This window comes from Urocitellus parryii, chromosome 1 (assembly GCF_045843805.1).
Source record: "Urocitellus parryii isolate mUroPar1 chromosome 1, mUroPar1.hap1, whole genome shotgun sequence".
In the NCBI taxonomy this organism is placed as follows: Eukaryota; Metazoa; Chordata; class Mammalia; order Rodentia; family Sciuridae; genus Urocitellus; species Urocitellus parryii.
This window is the reverse complement of record NC_135531.1, coordinates 283227164-283247092: the sequence shown is the minus strand read 5'-3', so window position 1 is coordinate 283247092 and position 19929 is coordinate 283227164. Positions and strand designations below refer to the sequence as shown.

The following is a 19929-nucleotide window of genomic DNA, read 5'->3' as shown; positions in this document are numbered from 1 at the left end:
CTCTCCCACCCAGGTCTCCTAGATGCTCACCTCCCCAGGTGCTCACCCCCCAGGTACTCACCTCTGCCAGATGCTCACCTCCCCAGGTGCTCTCCCACCCAGGTCTCCTAGGTGCTCAGTTCCCCCAGGTGCTCACCTCCCCAGGTGCTCATATCCTTTGCCCTCGGAAGTTTCAACCGCACTCAGATGTCTAGTCTCCTGGCCCTATATCTCTTCCACCTTGTGTGTTAACGTGACTGATAATCTAGCCCTATTAACAGTAACATCTAGTAGCATCTAAGTGCTCCCCCAGTACCTCTTACTAGCCCAGAACCCCACTATTGTTACATAAAGGCAAGGCTCTCACGGTGACCCACGGTACTGAAACTTCAGGACCCAGGGGGCAAGCCTGGAGTGCAGGGAGGGGCCAGAAAACAGGTCCCCCTCTTGCCAGGCCCCTCTGTAGGAAAGTGCCGTGTTGGCACCACCCCCTGGGTCAGGGATGTTGGAGTGTCCAGGGCCACCCCTTGCCCCGTAGAAGCTGCTCCCATCCCCCCAGGCCTCCATCGCATCTGCCCCACTAGTTCCTGTCCTTACTGAGCACAGCCATGCTGGCTACTTCCTGCCTCTGTCACCTGCTGAGATGGGGCCATACCAGAGGCCATGGGGCTGGCCCACTCAGTGGGGGGCCACTGTTGTCCTGCCTGCCCTTGGTGGAAGTTGGTGAAGGACCTGAGCCCAGAGCTTTATCTCTGAGAGAAGGGTCACCTCTGGGCCATCACCCTTCACCTAGGGGCTTCCCCACTTCTCGGATAAGGAAAGAGTGTGAGGAAGGTTAGGGTGCCTTGGGCCCAGGTCTGTCTCCAGGTCACACTCGGGAAACGAGGCTGAAACAGGGTCCTGACCTGTGCAGAAGGCCCTACCGCGGGCTCACTGTATTCTGAGTGATGCCTGATATTGGCTTATGTGCGGCTGCGGGCACTGATGAAGGCAGGTGCCTGACGTGGCGGGCACAGAAGTCACTGGGCCCCACCCCCTGCAGCTATGGCAAAGGTCAGCCTATCTGCTGAGCCCCACTGTGCCCTGGCCATGGCAGAACAGAGCTGTGCGGCTTGGGGCCAGCGATGGAGAGGGGGGCACCATGATAGTCCCCTGGGCCTGAACTGGACTGAGGGAGGTTATGGGGCCTGGGGCAGTCAGCTGCCTTGGGGTCTGGAGGCCATCAGGAGCCAGGTCAGGGTTTTGGGAATTGGGTGGGGCCTCTGAGGGTCCGGACGGCTGCTATGGGTGGCTTGCAGGAGTGGTGGCATGATCCTACCTGGCATCTGGATGGGGCCATGGTCAGGTTTTGACAATGTCGTTTGTGGTGAAGGGACACAGCCACATGTGGGATTCTGGGGCAGCTCCTGGTCAGTGTACCCTGGTTGTTACTGAACTGTGGTTGGTGACGTGGGCTGTCCCTAGAGCAGTGAGTCTGGCCGCAGGCCCTCTGTCTGGCTGTGCCCACCGTGGGGACCAGCTGGACCCAGACACCTCCTTGGCTCCTCTTGCAGCTGACGAAGAGGCCCCTGATTACGGCTCTGGTGTCCGCCAGTCAGGAACCGCTAAGATCTCCTTTGACGACCAGCATTTCGAGAAGGTACCGGGCACTGCTCTCCTCACACAGCTGGGGACACGGCCCAACCCCTGGGTCTTCCTGGTGCTCTGCTCCCGTCCCAGGCACCGGCCTGTCCTGTCTCTTGCTTTCTACGACCTGCAGTGCCCCTTCCTAGCTTCTGGCCCCCCCTGGGTCTTGTACAGCCGAGCACAGAGTGGGGGTGGGGACGAGCTTCGGGAAGACAGCCCAGTGTCCCTCTCTTGAGTGGCACACTGGGTTTCCCACTGCCCCTCACCTGCCTCCCCAACCCTAACCTGAAGAATGAGGGGGGCCCCACAGAGGCCACTACCTCCAGCCTCAGAGAGGGAGCAGATCCAAGGCACCCTCTTCTGCCCTCTGTAGAGAGAGAGGAGGGGACAGTCCTTGTGATGACCAGGCTCAGGGCTTTGTCTTTTCCTTAGACATTCTTCTAGCCTGTGCCCACCTAGCTACCTGTCACCAGGAGCCTCACAATTCCGCACCCTGAGAAGGGTGCACGTGACCCTATTGCTTCCCCCTCTTAGAGGGGTGTCAGTGCCAGGAATGCCCAGGATCGGGTGGTTACCTGTGTCCTGCCCATGGGAGGGCCCCGGCTGCAAGAGGATGCTTCCTTCCCCATTTCCCAAAGCCCGCCTCCTGTTCTTGCCCTCAAGGGTGGCCACTCACAGCAGGGGGGACAGGCTGTGGCCAGCGGTCTGGGTCTGCAGCAGGGGCAGGTCTGGAGCTCAGGTCCCTGCAGGCCCTGGCCCAGGGCTGCACACCCTCCTGTGGGGTGTGATGGGCCGGGATGGCCCACCTGGCCAGCTCCCAGCTCCCGTCTCTGACTCTGCACCCTGCACAGTTTCAGTCTGAGTCCTGCCCCGGGGTGGGGATGGCTCGCTCGGGGACCTCTCAGGAAGAGCTGCGCATTGTGGAGGGCCAGGGCCAGGGCGCAGACACAGGGCCCTCGGCCGACGAGGTGAACAACAATACCTGCTCAGGTAGGTCCCCCAGGGGTACCAAGCCTGGCTGCCAGCCCCGCCATGTGGCCGCAGAACAGCCTGGAGACCCTGTTGCTCCCCCGACTCCCAGCAGCAGTGCCCCCAGAAGGTCTCCTGCTGGACAGCCCTGAGAAAGCCGTCCTGGATGGGCCCCTGGACACTGCCCTGGACCACCTCCGCCTGGGCAGCACCTTCACCTTCCGTGTGACCGTCCTGCAGGCCTCCAGCATCTCTGCCGAATACGCAGACATCTTCTGCCAGTTTAAGTGAGCCCTGCCCTCTGTCCCCAGGCTGCCCTGCCCTCTGCCCCCTAGCTGTCCTGCCCTCTGTCCCCAGGCTGCCCCGCCCTCTGCCCCCCACCCAGGCTGCCCGGCCCTCTGTCCCCAGACTGCCCCACCCTCTGTCCCCAGGCTGCCCCGCCCTCTGTCCCCAGACTTCCCCGCCCTCTGCCCCCCAGACTGCCCCGCCCTCTGTCCCCAGACTTCCCCGCCCTCTGTCCCCAGACTTCCCCGCCCTCTGCCCCCCAGACTGCCCCGCCCTCTGTCCCCAGACTTCCCCGCCCTCTGCCCCCCAGACTGCCCCGCCCTCTGTCCCCAGACTTCCCCGCCCTCTGCCCCCCAGACTGCCCCGCCCTCTGTCCCCAGACTTCCCCGCCCTCTGCCCCCCAGACTGCCCCACCCTCTGTCCCCAGACTGCCCCGCCCTCTGTCCCCAGACTTCCCCGCCCTCTGCCCCCCAGACTGCCCCGCCCTCTGTCCCCAGACTGCCCCGCCCTCTGTCCCCAGGCTGCCCCGCCCTCTGTCCCCAGGCTGCCCCGCCCTCTGCCCCCAGGCTGCCCCGCCCTCTGCCCCCCAGACTGCCCCGCCCTCTGCCCCCCAGACTGCCCCGCCCTCTGCCCCCAGGCTGCCCCGCCCTCTGTCCCCAGGCTGCCCCGCCCTCTGTCCCCAGGCTGCCCCGCCCTCTGCCCCCCAGACTGTCCCGCCCTCTGCCCCCCAGACTGTCCCGCCCTCTGCCCCCAGGCTGCCCCGCCCTCTGTCCCCAGACTGCCCCGCCCTCTGCCCCCCAGACTGCCCCGCCCTCTGCCCCCAGGCTGCCCCGCCCTCTGCCCCCCAGACTGCCCCGCCCTCTGTCCCCAGACTGCCCCGCCCTCTGTCCCCAGGCTGCCCCGCCCTCTGCTCCCCAGGCTGCCCCGCCCTCTGCCCCCCAGGCTGCCCCGCCTCTGCCCCCAGGCTGCCCCGCCCTCTGCCCCCAGACTGCCCCGCCCTCTGCCCCCCAGACTGCCCCGCCCTCTGCCCCCCAGACTGCCCCGCCCTCTGTCCCCAGGCTGCCCCGCCCTCTGTCCCCAGGCTGCCCCGCCCTCTGCCCCCAGGCTGCCCCGCCCTCTGCCCCCAGGCTGCCCCGCCCTCTGCCCCCAGGCTCCCCTGCCCCAGGCTGCCCCGCCCTCTGTCCCCAGGCTGCCCCGCCCTCTGTCCCCAGGCTGCCCCGCCCTCTGCCCCCAGGCTGTCCCGCCCTCTGTCCCCAGGCTGCCCCGCCCTCTGTCCCCAGACTGCCCCGCCCTCTGCCCCCAGACTGTTCTGCCCTCTGCCCCCAGGCTGCCCCGCCCTCTGTCCCCAGGCTGCCCCGCCCTCTGCCCCCAGGCTGTCCCGCCCTCTGTCCCCAGGCTGCCCCGCCCTCTGCCCCCAGACTGTCCCGCCCTCTGCCCCCAGGCTGCCCCGCCCTCTGTCCCCAGGCTGCCCCGCCCTCTGCCCCCAGGCTGCCCCGCCCTCTGCCCCCAGGCTGCCCTGCCCTCTGTCCCCAGGCTGCCCCGCCCTCTGTCCCTGAACTGTCAGGAGAGGTACTCTGAGGAGGCTGTCAGTCTGGGGCATAAAGTCAGACACAGGTTTGGGGGGCTGTGAAGGCCAGGACATGTGACCCGCAGAGAGGCCTGTGGTCCCTGCCCCACGTCCCCCCACCAAGTACATCCTCCCACCTGCAGCTTCATCCACCGCCATGATGAGGCCTTCTCCACGGAGCCCCTGAAGAACACGGGCAGGGGCCCCCCCCTCGGTTTCTACCACGTCCAGAACGTACGTCTGAGCCCTCCGCCCTCACCTGCTTGCCCCGGTCTGCTCTGAGCGGCTTGAGCAGGACGCTGCCTGGCAGGAGCACGGGCCGCCAGGCCATGTGGGGGTGGGCCTACTCAGGGCAGCAGGCTGTGTGTCCCCAAAGGGCAGACATGGCACAGAGGGTCAAGTGAGGTCCTGGCTGGGATTGTCCGAGGGCACCCTGGGTGCAGGGTCAGGGTGGAGGCTGGGCCTGAGGAGGGCCAGAGGATGCCTGAGCACCGTCCTGAGAGGCCCGGGAGTCCAGCAAGGCTGAGAGGTGGGGAGGAGAGTGCTGGCCTGGTGACAGTGAGAGCAGGATCTAAGGACAGGCGGAGGAGTGTTCACCGCTGGCCGCTGTGACGCGGCTCTGAGCAGCGAGCCTGGTTCGGGGGCTGCTTCCTCCCATCAGGTGGCTGCAGGGCGGCTCCTTCCTGGGGCTCCTCCCTGCGTTGGGGTTCAGGCCCCAGCCACACTGGACACTGGATGAGGCACACTCTGTGACCTCACTTTCTCGGTCATGTATCTAAACAGCTGTCTTCCACGGCCCTGGGGTCAGGACTTAAGGGAAGGATTTGGGGGTGCAAGTTCACCCCATAATTTAGTGAGTGGGCAAGGGCAAGGCTAGCAGGAGAGCCCTGGTCTCCTTCTCGGGCTCCGTGTTCTGAAAGGCAGCCCAGCGGTTGGCCCCGGATGCCCTGGGGAAGTGGGCTGCCCCTGGTTTCTGGCCTGGATGTCTCTTGGGAGGAGAGGCCTCGTGGCAGGGTCTGCCGGGGAGTGTTGTCCCCCAGAGGGCGAAGGTGGGCTGGTAGTGTCCCTTAGAGGCTGGGTCTGCCTGGAGACTGAACGCTCTCTGATGTCCAGATCGCAGTGGAGGTGACCAAGTCCTTCATTGAGTACATCCGGAGCCAGCCCATCGTGTTCGAGGTCTTTGGCCACTACCAGCAGCACCCATTCCCGCCGCTCTGCAAGGATGTGCTCAGGTCAGCTGCCAGGGTCACAGGGCAGGCCGCCTCCCCAGTCACGGCCTGCACCTCCTTGTCCAGCAGTCTCAGGCTGCAGAGCCCGCCTGCCTCTGAGGCCCCTCCGCCTGCCGGAGGCCACTCACCTGGGGCCTCCAGGACTCAGGACTCAGCCAGAGCTCTGCGCTCGGTCTGGCTTCTCTCTTAGAACTGAGCAGGGGCCTCCCGCTGAGCACGGGTAGTGTCGGGGTGCTGGCTGTCCAGCTGTTCTCTCTGGGGATGTCTGTCCACCCCCTCACCCCATGTAGCCTCCCAGGGGCTCAGAAAGAGACAGCCAGGTCCATCTCACCTGGGCCCTGGAGTGGGGGTCCCCCTCACCCTGGGCCCCAGAGGGTGGGATGGAGCCCTCGGGGCCAGGCTGAGCCTCCCAGGTACTCAGTGTGGGACCACAGTCATCAGCCTCGGTGCCCAGATCGTCACCAGCTCCATCTCCCCCTCCACAGTGGAGCAGGACCAGAGCTGGGCCAAGGGAAGAGGGGGGCGGTGGCGGGCATTGCCTGGAGCCCCGTCTGCTCTGTAGCCTTCTGGGATCATTTGTCCTGGAGCCTCGGGCCTGGGGACCCCAGAGTTCCACCCTCCTGGTTCTCTGTGGCCTTGTGGGGCCTCTGGGCAGAGCCTGGAGCCCTGGGTGGGGGGCCCTGTCTCCCGTCCACACAGGTCCAGGGCATGAGATCAGGCCTCTTCTCCCCTGGTGGGAGACAGGGAGGCAGGGACAGACTGAGGTTAGCAGCCGGCCACGGCCAGGCTGCTGGCTCCAGCCAGCGTCCTGCAAGCTCCAGCCTGCCACGTCCCCTCCCTAAGGCCCTCTCTCTCCACAGCCCCCTGAGGCCCTCCCGCAGACACTTCCCCCGGGTCATGCCACTGTCCAAGCCAGGTAGGTGGGACTCGCCTGGTTCACCGGGGCAGGTGCCCCAGCTGTGGGTGCCAACAGGGCCCTCTGCTGGGAGGCGGGGTCTTGCGGGCGGGGTGCTGTGGACTGCTGACCCTGCACCATGTGCCAGCGGGCCTTGCGGTTGGTTCCAGCTCTTGCTCCTTGGCCACTGTCTCCCCGTGGTCTCAGGACAACATCTGGATCCACAGCTGTTAGGTGAACCAGCCAGGGCTCAGATGGGAATTGACAGAGGAAGGGCCTCTGTGAGGGGTCCACTGGGGGACGGAAGCTATCAGGAGCTGGACACAAGGGAGGGGCTCGTGGGGACTGAGGACAGGGCCTGTTGGGCAACAGGTCCAGTGGACGGTCCAGGCAGCACACAGATGTGTGCTGTGCCAGGTTGGCTGCCGGGCTTTTCTCTCCAGGAGCCACCTTGGTGGACACCCCAGTGTGCCCTCGCCCTGTAGCAGGTCAGGTATCCTTCAGTGTGTGTCCTCCTGTCCCCAGTGCCTGCCACCAAGCTCAGCACGATGACACGGCCCTGCCCGGGCCCCTGCCACTGCAAGTACGACCTGCTGGTCTACTTTGAGATCTGCGAGCTGGAGGCCAACGGGGAGTGAGTACGGCCCCGGGGCCCACGCTGGGGTCAGGGACAGGGCCTCACGGGGGGCAGAGGGAGGGGCCAGGCCTGGAGCCTCTTGGTTCCCACCGTCCAGGGGTCCTCTCAGCAGGGTTCAGCAGGTGTCCGGTCTGGGGGGCCTCCTAGGTGCTGGGGAAGGAGCAGACACCCCCGCTGAGTGGTGGGGCTGACGGACAATCTGGCGGCTGGGCTGAGCGCCAGGTCCAGGGCCCAGGGCTGGAGTCGGGGCTGGGGCTGGAGGTGGCAGGCCTGGAGGGTTGTCACACATGATTGGGGGACACTGAAAGGAAGACCTGAAGAGGCACAGGGGAGCCGGGTTCAGGCCACAGTGCAGGGGCCGTGGCTGCCTGGTGTGGCTGGTGGCCCAGAAGGGGCCAAGGGTGGGGAGGCCGAGCTGGCTTGGGCTCTGTGCTGCAGGCGACGGGACCCCTGCTGCAACTTTACCCGGGCAGTTCAGGGACTGGACACCTCCCTGCTGTGGGCAGGGCTTGGGGGTGATGGTCCAGGAGGTGTGGCCTGGCTCTGGTGCCCAGCTGACCCTGTCCTCCGGCGGGGTGTTTCTGTCTTGGAGGCAGCTGATGTCTTCCTGTGCCCGTGCCTGCTCTCTCTGGGACCAGGGTCAGGGCTGAGAGGAGCCAGCATCTCACCCTCTTCTCTTCCAGCTACATCCCTGCTGTGGTGGACCACCGTGGCGGCATGCCCTGCATGGGGACCTTCCTCCTCCACCAGGTGTGAAGCCCTGCCTGCCCCCAGAGTGTGCCCCGTCCTCCCTGCCCCCCATGACCCTGGGGGTCTGACTGTCCCCACTCCTGTGCCCCACAGGGCATCCAGAGGCGGATAACTGTGACGCTGCTGCATGAGACGGGCAGCCACATCCGCTGGAAGGAAGTGCGCGAGCTGGTCGTGGGTGAGCAGGACGTGGGGCTGCCTCAGGGCTGGGCTGGCCTGCCAGTGTGCTGTGTGGCCTGGCTCAGTCCCGAAACCTCTCTGTGCCTCAGTCCCTAAGCCAAAAAGGAGAGCCTGGGACCTGGGGGGTGATTCCCAAATTCCTGCTTAATCCGAGTCAGTATTCTGGGGCTGTTGGCACAAAGTGCCACAGAAATCCCCTGCTCTGGAGGCCAGAAGGCCCAGGTCCAGGCCAGTGGGAAGCCTCACCTGACGGTGGGTGGCAGGGCCCGTCCTTGGCTGGGGGAGAGCCCCTGCTGCACGGCCCTCCACAGAGTCCTCCAGGCAGGCAGCTGTCCTCTGGCAGGTGACCCCGAGCATGCTGGCCATGGACATCAGGGCCCACCACTGTGGGGCCTCTGCACCCCCTGCACCCGGGGGGCAGTCTGGCCCAGGAGGGCTGGAACGCACTTGTCTCTGTCAGAGGTTTCCTTTCTCAGCTGTGTGGGATCCGCCGCTCCCTTTTCACTGGGGCACAGACAGGTGTCCATCTCAGCGTGGGGCCAAAGTGGGCCCCACCTCTGCCTTGGGGTGTAGGGGCCCCTCTGGGAGCACTGCTGTGGTCCTGGCCTTTCGATGGCCAGGCAGGGAGGGGGCTCAGGGGCCCTATCCCTGGGTGCACCCACGGCTCTTCGTCCTAGAGTCAGGACAGGGAGGCTCCTGGGGCACCAGGAGAGGCTGGTTTTGCAAGCTCTGTGTCTGTTTCACACAGAGAAAGCATGAAGTCAGTGCACAAACCCTCCCATGTGGCCAGATCCCAAGAGGGAATCAGTTCCAAGGCAAAGATCCAACACAGCTGGCCTTGAACCTCGCCACCCCGGGGGCAGATGCCGACACCTGTGCCCACTGTCTGCACCCGGGGGGCGGGGGTCTGACACAGCTGTATCCTCATGGGCCTTGGGGTCTGTGGTTGCCCAGGTCCCTCCAGCTCACCCTGAGCCGACCCCATGATCCATCTTCCTCCCTTTCTTACAATGTGGACACTGATGTCCCTTATGTGGAAGGGAAGGAAGGAAAGGGGACAGGGGACATCCCCCAGTCTAGGATGAGCACTGGGTGCTGCCTCTGGGCTTCCTGAACCAGCAGCCTTGACTGCCAGGTTTCAGTTCTCGAGTCTAAAAGGCTAGGGTCACTCCAGGTAAACGGGGCTGGCTGGGCTGCACAGAATAACTCCACCAGAGACACAAATGCCTTTTTTGGGGGGGTCACTGTGACGGCTCCTCTGACCTTAAGGTCTCCAGGAAGAGAGAGAGGGCAAGAGCACGTGCTGACCCCTTTTATTGAGAAGAAGCTATTCAAATGAGGCCAGGGGTCAGGTTTCAGGGGGCTGTCTTCATGATGTCCACTGTCAGCAGGTTGACTGACACCTGGGTAGGCCACACCCAAGGGCACAGTTAGAGAAGGGAACGCACACAAGGCACTTCCACGGAAGATTGTATCCTAAACAGGGCCAGGGGTGATATTACAAAGGAACGGTGAGCGTAGCTTCACACCCAGGCGCGAGACACCGACCCTTGCACCCAAGAAGGGTCGGGAAAGCTCTGCCACATTTCTGTGACTGAGCGCCTCAGCACCCAGCCAGGGAGTGCGACTCAGTCACGGGCGAGGTTGGTCTCCCACACTTGACTGGACATGGGGCTCACAGCCCACTTGCTTTCTGGAGCAGTTGACTGCTGTCCAGGCCCTTGGCCCCCTTCACAGCCTTCCCCCACCCTAGGTCCTTCCCCATAGGCTGGGAGGGGCTCCCCAAAGGGGTGAGGGACAGGAGACATCCTGGGCAGTGCTGAGCCCTGGGTGGGTGGCTCCTGAGGGCTGGGGAGTATTGGAGGGCTGTTGACTAGGAGCAGGACCCCAGGCCAGGCCCCACCAGTGTCCCTGTCCTGACCAGAGGTGCTCACCAGACTCCCTGCAGACGAGAGCTCTGCTGTCCCCAGTGCTGAGGTCCTGTCTGGGACCTGCACTGAGCCCCTCCCTGTCATCGGTACCCCAAGTCCTGGAGGGCCCTGGCATGAGGAGGGCCCACACCCCCTCTTCCCAGAACCCAGATGCTGCAAAGCTTAGGTCAGAGCAGCCAGGCAGGGTGGCCCAGCGTGCAGACATCCTGGCCATGTCCGGGGTGGCGGAGGGAAGAGGCCCGCTCCCTCTCGCTGGTTCACCCCTTCCAGAGCAGACGTCACTAGCCGGGCAGACAGCTGTTAAAGGAAGCAGGACCATCTCTTGGTCAGCTCCTTCCAGCAGGTACAAGGCTGTGCCTTCCAGCTGGGCCGGCAGAACCTTCAGAAACAGGAACAGAACATGGCCTGCAAGGGACACCTGGAGAAGCAGCTGGCCAGGGCCTCGCCTGCCACCTGCCTGCTGCCCTTTCCACAGCCTGTGGACGGCTGTTCATTAACTGGGCTCCTGTCCTGCACCCGTGTCCTGCACCTCCACCCTACACCCCTGCCAGCCTCCTGGGAAGTAACACCTCTCAATGACCTGGCCCGCAGGTCGCATCCGAAACACTCCAGAGACTGACGAGTCCCTGATCGACCCCAACATCCTGTCCCTCAACATCCTCTCGTCTGGATATGTCCACCCAGCCCAGGATGACCGGTGAGTCCCTGAGGAGTGGCGGCCAGCACCCAGCCCCATGGCCTCTGCTGACCCAGCCACCATGCGTCTGGCCCCAGAGCCTTCCCACCCTACTTTCTGCCATCGATGGGACAGGTGCCCGAGTGGAGGCTGGTGGCCTATTATGCGACCTCCACCCTGGATCATGCCACCGTGACACCTGGCAGAGGGGCCAGCATAGGCTTGGAGTAGGAGCCGGGTCTTGTCCCCAGGAGTTCCGTGGCAGGTGGGGCAGTGGCTGGGACAGTGGGTGGACAAGCAGGTCCTGCTCCCAGGATTCATCCCATGGTGGGCCGTCTAGAGCCTGTTGGGCCCTGGGGATAGGGTCCTGGAGCTGGTGGGTTCTGCTTGTCACCTGCTCTTGTCGTGCACCCTGGGTGGGTGCAGCCCTGGTGTGAGGGCAGTGGAGGGCCATCCAGGTCTCAGGGACACCTGGCTGGCCTGCGAGGTTTGGCAGGGTGGGTGGGACGTGAGAAAGACGGCATTTGAGGCCGACTGGGGTCAGGGATGTGGAGTCACCCTCCTGGTGAGCAGTGCCAGCCAGTGTGCTGTCTGAGAGCCGCTTTCCAGAGGTCTGGGGAGGCTTGGTAGGGGCTCCGAGCCCCAGCCAGGCTGTGCCCTGCGCACTGCACCTGGCCTGAGGTCGCCCTTGGAGCCCAGGCTGGGGCTGTTTGTAGGAAGAGCCTCTTAGAGGGGTGGGTGTGCTTGGGGAGGGGGAGGGGCCGCGACTCTGCCAGGGAAGGCAGGCCGTAGGACAGGGCCCTGCGGGAGAACCCCCTGCTCTCCCACGCTCGGGTCCAAACAGTGCTGCCTTTTCAGAGATACCCCAGGGCTAGGCCAGAGACGGGTCACCCCTCGGCACCAGGAGAAACCTGGGCGGCCTCAGGTGAAGCCAGGGCTGGGCAGAGCAGCATCAGAGAGCAGTGGGGACAGTGGACAGGGTGACTGGGTGGAGGCAGAGACCTGGACGTGCAGATGTGGCTTGGACCCTCATTCTTACAGAACTCACCTCCCTCCTGTCCAGGGGGTGGAGAGGGCTGGACGGTCCCTCCTGCAGATGGCACGGGGTGGGCAGGCTGGGAGTCATATCTGGGAGGGGAGGGGAGGCGGACAGTAGGGTGGTCAGGGCCTGGCTCTCCCTCTGACCTCAGGTTTCCTGTCACCACGAGGGTGGCATGGAAAAGGCCATCTCTCCCCGTGTGGGTGCTGCCCTTGGGGTGTGGGCCACCGCTCCTGTCTCAGTGGACCAGGACCAGAGGGAAGGGTGGGGTCCAGAGGGCCTGTCTGCTTGGGTCCTGGAAGAGGACTCATTCCCCCAGCCTCTGACCCTCCCTGACACAGGATGAGAGGTGATGGGGGAGATGTGGGTGGGGTGTCTTCCTCCCCCACACTGTCTCCTTGCTGAGGGCTAGATTTCCAGGGTCTTCTGTCCTCCTCTGGCCAGCCTGGCTGCTGAGGGGTCCCTTGGGTGGCCGTGGCCCTGGCTAAGCTGAGGGTGATGTCGGACATGGCTGCTGGACCTCAGGCAGGTGGGGCTTTGGCCACACAGCTCTCCCCGCTCCTGGGGTCCAGGAACATGTCACTGAAGAGCTTCAGCCATGTTCCCGGGGGCTGAGGAGCTAGGGTGGGCCCAGCCCTGGGTCCCAGGAGGCAGGAAGGCCTGTCCAGGGGGAGTGTAGACTGGCCAGACGCTTCCCCTTGCTTGGCTCCCGCCTGCTGGTGCTCCCCTGGCACCCCAACCCGAGGAGGACTCTTCCGGCTGGTGGCCCCGGGCAGGCACAGCCTGTGACTCCCTCCTCAAGGCCTGCATGGTCAGGGCTTGTGTGTCTGGATGGCTGAGGATGGACCCCACGATCGTGGGCAGTCCCAGCCAGGCCCAGGGCCTCGGGCTGCCCAAGCGCTTGGCCATGGCCTCAGCCTCCCCGCCCCCCGCTCCCAGGACCCATGCTTTGCAGCCGCCTTGGCTCAGAGTGGGCCCACCACCCCAGGTGGCTCCCTGCTGCCCTTGCTGCTGCCCCGCTGCTGGCCCGCTCCCCACGACCCTCACTAACCTCTGACTGTTTGTGTTTTGCAGGCAGTTTCTTGATTCGGACATTCCTAGGTATCATCCATGTCCCTGGCTCCTCTCCCCTGCCTCCTTCCCTGACCGCCCACACGACCCTGAACATTTAATTTCCAGCTTTTTGATTCTTATAAACTTGCTCACCGTTTCCTCCTGTTTCTCCCTCTTTATTACTTTATTTCCTTGGAATATGGTTCTGTTTTTTTATTTTTTATTTCTGCTACCCACCCCCTGGCTGAGTGCTCCCTCCCTTCTTAATTGTGGCTGCTTGGTAGTTCCTGCCTCCTAGATGCTGGCTGGCCCCTCCACCCTCACAGCCTTGCCCACCCTGTGCTGACACCCCAGCCTGGCCGGAGTGGGCACAGGGGTCTCCTGCATGCAGGCCAGGCTGCCTTGGGCTGCCCCAGCTGCATGGGCCAGCCACTACCTACCAGGGCCATAGCAGGCAGAGCCAAGAACACAGGGTCTGGGGCAGAGGGACCCAGTCACAGGCAGCTCACATCCCAGCACGCTCTGCGGCTGCCTGAGCCCCTTGCCTGGCCAGACCTCAGAGGGCTGCAGGAGGGACGCACTGCAGCCTTCTGCCCTGCCTGTGGCCGGGCCTTCCCTCTTGGAAGTGGCAGTGAGTCCGTGGAGACCCCTGCGTCCCTGGGCGGGGCTGGCTCCAGTCCCCCCAGAGGCCCCAGAGGCTGTAGCTCCTGCTCCTGGACTCCAGGCCTTGCCCCTCACTGGTCCAGGGCAGGGGCTCAGGAAGGCCTAAGATGGCCTCCAAGGTCCCATCCAGGCTTTATCTAAGGAGAAGGCAGGTGTTCCACAGGCAGGTCTGCAGAGTCTCACCTTCTGGGCCTCTGGGATGGTGCTCAGACCTTCATGGTGGTCCTTAGTAGGTCAGCTGTTTTGAAGCCATGAACATTTGAGCCTTTAAGCTGTACAGCCCAGAAAATACTGGCCGCTCCCTGGACAGAGCCCTAGGGCTGGGCGGGCACAGCCAAAACTTTTGGAGGTTGTCCTTATCAGGTCATGGTGGTGAGCCAGTCCAGATGGGCCTGACTGGGCACCAGGTAACTAGCTGAGGGCCAGCTGGCCTGGAAGGGGCCCCCTGGGGCCGTGGGGCCGTGGCCTGCTCCCTGGGGCAGCACGGGGAGGCACCTACCTAGGTGAGCACATCTTTCTAAAGGCGATACATGTGTGTGGAGCTGGGTGAGGCAGACCCTTGCCCAGGGTCAACGACAGAGGTGGCCAAGGAGGGGCACAGCCTGCACAGGCCTGAGCAGGGGCCCTCCTCCCTCGCCCTGGGTCACCTGGGGCAGGCTTGCTGAAGGAGGCAGCCACTGCTGGTCCTAGAGGGGAGCTGGTCTGGCTCAGAATTATCCGGGGCTGGGAACCCGTCTTCTGTCCAAGCGCTTGGCCGTGGCCTCAGCCTCCTCCCCACTCCCGGGGAGATCTCTCAGTGTGATCTCACGAGGTCAGGCGTCTGCATTTTGTTCAAGTTTGGGTCTGTCCGTTTGCGGGGTGCTTGGCGGGTGGCAGATAACCCCCGCTGCCCACACCAGGGCCTCCAGGAAGGGTCAGGGTGGAACAGGCCAGCCCTGGCATCTGGACGGAGAGGGAGCAAGCCTCCCTCAGCAGCCCAGGCCTCCCGGGGCGCCTGCTCAGCAAGGGTGGGGGCGGGAGCCTCCTCCCAGGGCCCAGTTCTGTGGGGCAGGGAGCCACTGTGGTGGGTAGTGCCGCTGCCCTGCAGGTGATGGGTGTGGGGAGGAGCCAGGTCCCCGAAGCCACCAGACTGAGCCCTGACGTTTGTAGGAATGTGACTGAGCGTGGAATGTTCTGCAGCTCCAGGTTCCTTCCCGAGGCGGGCGAGCAGGACAGCTGCGGGCTCTGGGTGCCCCGGGGTTGGCGGATGTGCGTGGAAAGCCCCGGGCCTGGTGCCGGGGACCCTGCTCCCTAACCAGCCTCGGGTGAACCTGTTCAGCCCCTGGGAAAGGCCGCAGTGAGACGCCGCAGTGAGACGCCGCAGGCCTTGTGCTCGGCCTCCGGGAGGCACACAGGGCCAGGACGAGGGAGGTCCAGACCTAATCCATATTTCTAAGGAAATTTGTCGGATCGGCGTCCCATCTGTGCACCCTGCCCTGGGCTCCACGTCCTGCCTGCCCTGAGTGGAGGGATGGGAATGGGTGTCCCCGAAGGGCAGCGAGGTCCTCGTCAGGCTGTTCTCCTGAGACCACCCTGGGGTGGGCAGCGGCTCGGGCCTCCCCTCCCCTCCCCCCAGGCCTGGAAACTGGCTTCTGCCAAGAGGCTCTGCCAACCTCCTGGGGAAAGGCCCGGACATAGGTCCCGCAGGACCTCAGGGTCCCCTCCTGCCTTTCCTTGCCGTGACCCATGGCATTCGCTGGCTCCGTCATCCATCCCTGGGTCCTGCAGGCCCCACCTCATGGGCTGCAGGGCTGCATGGGAAGCTGCCTGTCCAGGTTCAAAGCCTGGCCCAGGGGCTCACCCACTCCACCCTCAGCAGATGCTGAACCCGCAGGCCCTGTCCTGGGACACTGCAGTGTGGGACAGGCACCCCTGTGCCCTGATGACCTGATAGAAGGCAGTGCCAGGTCCCTGGTGGGCAGACTGCACTGGGGAGCCAAGGGGACGGAGCACAGGGAGGCACCCCGCCAGGCCCAGCCACTGCCTTGCATTTGGGGGTCCCTTCTCCAAGGCAGCAGCCTCTGCTGCCAAGCCCTCAGGCACAGACCCTGGACAGAGTGAATGCTGCCTCCCACGGGTGTGCCCAGGGGTAGGAAGCCACTGCCCCTCTGCCTGCACTGCTGGACAGCAGCCTCCTGCCGGGGAAAGCCAGGACAGGGCCAGGCCCTGTTTCTCCGGCACCTGCTTGTTGCCCTGGCCTGTGGGGAAAGGGCACAGCTCCCTCCAGCCACAACCCTCCTGTCTGGCGGTTCTGCCGTCTCTGACCTGCCCCGTCTACCGGGCCCTCTCCACCCTCAGTGGGCTGGGCGTGGTTCACTGGAAACCGGGCGGGACCCGGCAGAAGACATGGCACCTGTTATCTGCAAGTATGGAGCACTGCAGTGGGAACATTGGTCCGCAGTGGGCTGGGAGCGTGTCCAAGGAGGCGGAGCAGGGGACATTTTTGAAGGCAGGCTGAAAACCCTGGGCTTCTGGTGGCCAGGGGTGGAGCCTGAGCAGCCTTGGGCCTGGAATTGGCTCCTGACCCAGTGGAGGAGTGAGGACAGGGAAGGGGTTGGGATGGCCTCACCAGAGGAAGGGACAGGTAAGAGCACTCAGGCCTAGGTGTCCCAGCTGTAGATCAGGCAGATTCGCAGGATCTCCAGCATGATGGGCACCACAGAGCTGATGGGGAAGCCCTACAGGACAAGCCCGGGTCCTCTGTTTACAAGGACACCCCTCCAGTGTTTCTGCCTCAGTAGGTCAGTGTGCACACCTTTTTACAGTTGAATATGAGGGTTTTAATCCATCCTGTTACTATAATGCAATATCTGAGGCTGGGTAACTTTAGAGGAAAAAGGTTTATTTTGGTTCATGGTTCTGGTCTGCAGTCAAGGGGGTGCTTCTGGTGATGGCCTTCTTACTGGTGGAGTCCCCACGTGGCCCCTCATGTGACAAGAGATAGGAGATACATGTGTGTGTTCTGGAACATTATAAAGCCTCCAGGGGTCAGTCTGGGGCTCTGTCCATGGCCTGATGTAACCCATCACCCCTGAAGGCCCAGTCTAACCACTGTGGTCAGATTCTTTCTGTGCTCTACCCCCAGAGGGGCTGAGTTTCAACACTAACCCTTGGGGGACATTCCCTCGGATCCAGTCTGCTGCAGGGGGTTTGGCCACATGGGAGCTTGGCAGAGTGAGGGCTTCAGGGACGGACACAGGCCCCTTCCTGTGTGTATAGAGGTCCCCGGCGGGTCCTGAGCCCACTCGGGCAGTGGGTGCTCTGTGGCCTCTGAGGCCCTCCCAGACCTGCTCCTGGGGTTTGCTGTGTGGGGGATCGGCCGTCTCTCAGCTTCTCTGGGTCTTAGTTTGCTGCCCTGTGATGGAGAGCTGACCCTGGTCCCCACAGCCTGCCTGCACTCTTGGTGTGTCCCCAGGGGCTGCCCCTGGGTCACCCCTGCCCCACCCAAGTCCACCCTCGCTGCTGGTGTTCCAGGGCTTGCTGCCTGGGACTCGGGAGCCGTGGCTGGTTGAGAGGGCCTGTGTGCCGTTCCTCCAGAGCAGAGCAGATGGCTTCCGAGGCCCAGGGCCGACCACCAGTTTGGAAGTCACCAGTGGGCAGCATCATGGCTGTGTCCGTGTTGGACCTTGGTCCAGCTGACCATCTGGGTACTGGGGGATGGTGCAGTCGTCTGGGAAGACCCAGTCCTGGCTGTGGACATGGTCAGGTAGAGACCCCTCCAAGGCCCACAGCTGTGGAGACCCCGAGTCAGCTCCCGAGTGTCTGGCTGGCTGCAGTCTGAGCTGCTCGCGGCCCCGAACCTGGACGGGGGGATCCTCCACCCAGGCCCCTGGCAGAGTCCACCCTGTCCCCAGAAGTGGCTCCAGCTGACACGATGAAGCTCATTGCTGTGGTGTGACCTGCTCAGGGTGGAGGGCCAGGGCCCCGGGACAAGGCGGGCACAGGGCTCCTAAGGAGCTGGGCGGCTAGGGCAGTGGCCATGCAGAGACTGGCAGCAGAGAAGCTGGCCGGGGAGCTCAGTGCCTCTCAAGGCAGGTGGACCCAGGGTCAGTTGGTTGGGCCCAGCAGGAGACTGGGCTGGTGGCCCATGGGTCTGACCCAGGCACAGAGCGAGGACAGTGGCAGTACGTGTGCTGGAGTCAGCCCCTCTTCTTTCCTTGGTCACACACTCGCTTGCTGCATCTGAGGACACCTGGGTGGAGTGGGGACGTCACTGACCTGTCAAGCAGATAAGCCCAGGGTAGAGACACGCTGGTGAACTCAGAGGCCACGTGGCCTGGGGTGGCTCTGTGGCACTTGAGGTGGGCAGTTTGCAGGCCCTCATTCTGAGTCAGGCTGTGCTGGACGCCAGCTCTGGCCTGCAGCCTGGCCGCAGAGGGCCCTGACCTCTAGTCCAGCTGGGGACCCCCTGGGCTCTGCTGCAGGGCTGGGGCAGGGCCTCTGCCAGGCCAGGCTGGGGCCGCAGGGGCGGTGAGGCGGCCAAGCGGGGTGACGTCTGATTCTCGCTCTCTCCTGTGTGTGCGTGTGTCTGGTGCCCCTCAGCCTTTCCTTCGGGAATGACACTAGGTACAGCCCACTCTTCTCTTCCTCCCATGCTTGCTGTCCCCTTGGCCCTGACCACTCCGTTTCTCCTCCATGTCTGCCTGCTCTGTGCCCCCTCCTGGTTGCCCACTGTCCCCATTTCCCCTGGACCTCTCCCTGGCTCTGTGTGCCAACGGCGGCCCTGCCCTGGACCTCACCCTTGAGACTCCTGTGTCCTGCACCCAGGCCAACCGTCCAGGAGACGGGGCAGTGTGGCACGTCGGGCCTGGCGTGTCAGAGCGTGTGCTGCTGCCCGCTGTCTGTCAGTGTGTCTGCACAGGCCCTGCGAGGGTGCTGGTGTGGGAAGGGGCCGCGTGGGTGGCCGTGGGACTGAGGTGCCCTTCCCCAGATGGGCACCTGGCCTAGGAGGGCTCCCATCTGCGAGCAGAAGTTGCTGGATGCAAACTCCGAGGGTCACAGAGCAGGGTGGGACCCCGTGGGGGTCACAGAGTCTGGCCTCCTGGGGCTGCCCTGAGCTGCCCTGGGCAGGGCCTGGGGGCCGCTGGCAGACGTGCTACTCATCGTCTCCAGATTAGAGAGCAGGGACAGAGCAGAGTCCCTGTCCACTCCTGTGCCACCTCACAAGGCGCTGCTGCCACCGGCCTCCTGGTTCCCACTCCAAGCATCCTCCCTGGAGCCCTGGTGGAGGGCGAGTCCCCCGTGGGGAGATGGTCCTGGAGGTCTGGGCAACCGGGCACCGTCCTTCAGGCCAGGGAGGGCCAGGGCAGCTCCTTACTCAGAATGAGGCTGTGATGGCCCAGGCTTCTGCCCCTCCCTCCTCCCCTCCTCCCTCCTCCTGTCCTTCCTTCCTCCCTAGCCCTCCCCTCCTCCCTCCTCCCATCCTCCCCTCCCTCTCCTCCTGTCCTCCCCTCCTTCCTCCTCCTGTCCTCCCCTCCTCCCTCCTCCCGTCCTCCCCTCCTCCCTCCTCCTGTCCTCCCTCCTCCTGTTCTTCCCTCCTCCTGTCCTCCCCTCCTTCCCTCCTCCTGTCCTCCCTCCTCCTGTTCTTCCTTCCTCCCTAGCCCTCCCCTCCTCCCTCCTCCCATCCTTCCCTCCCTCCCTCCTCCCCAGCCCTCCCCTCCTCCCCTGTCCTTTCTGGCTCACCATCTAGGCTCCCTTCCCACCTCCCTCCTTCTCCTCCCTCCTCCTGTCCTTCCTCCCTAGCCCTCCCCTCCTCCCTCCTCCCGTCCTCCCCTCCTCCCTCCTCCTGTCCTTCCTTCATCCCTAGCCTTCCCCTCCTTCCTCCTTTCATCCTGCCCTCCTCTCTCCTCCTGTCCTCCCCTCCTCCCTCCTGTCCTTCCTTCCTCCCTAGCCCTCCCCTCCTCCCTCCTTCTGTCCTCCCCTCCTCCCTCCTCCCGTCCTCCCCTCCTCCCTCCTCCCGTCCTCCCCTCCTCCCTCCTCCCTCCTCCTGTCCTCCCTCCTCCCCTCCTCCCTCCTCCTGTCCTCCCCTCCTCCCTCCTCCCCTCCTCCCTCCTTCTGTCCTCCCCTCCTCCCATCCTCCCCTCCTCCCTCCTGTCCTTCCTTCCTCCCTAGCCCTCCCCTCCTCCCTCCTTCTGTCCTCCCCTCCTCCCTCCTCCCTCCTCCCGTCCTCCCCTCCTCCCTCCTCCCTCCTCCTGTCCTCCCCTCCTCCCTCCTCCTGTCCTCCCTCCTCCCCTCCTCCCTCCTCCTGTCCTCCCCTCCTCCCTCCTCCTGTCCTCCCTCCTCCCCTCCTCCCTCCTCCTGTCCTCCCCTCCTCCCTCCTCCCCTCCTCCCTCCTCCTGTCCTCCCCTCCTCCCTCCTCCCCTCCTCCCTCCTTCTGTCCTCCCCTCCTCCCATCCTCCCCTCCTCCCTCCT

The 19929-nt window shown here is 64.6% G+C and overlaps 1 protein-coding gene across 1 annotated transcript in view; it reads left to right on the top strand.

Moving 5' to 3' along the window:
- Positions 1–19929, top strand: part of Kif1a (kinesin family member 1A) — a 63837-nt gene that overhangs the window by 37544 nt on the left and 6364 nt on the right. The window contains 11 exon segments of the mRNA XM_077795294.1: positions 1533–1618; positions 2457–2595; positions 2690–2861; positions 4570–4660; positions 5540–5658; positions 6516–6571; positions 7076–7184; positions 7871–7937; positions 8031–8115; positions 10640–10745; positions 12838–12882. Coding sequence (XP_077651420.1) covers positions 1533–1618; positions 2457–2595; positions 2690–2861; positions 4570–4660; positions 5540–5658; positions 6516–6571; positions 7076–7184; positions 7871–7937; positions 8031–8115; positions 10640–10745; positions 12838–12882 — 1075 coding nt within the window.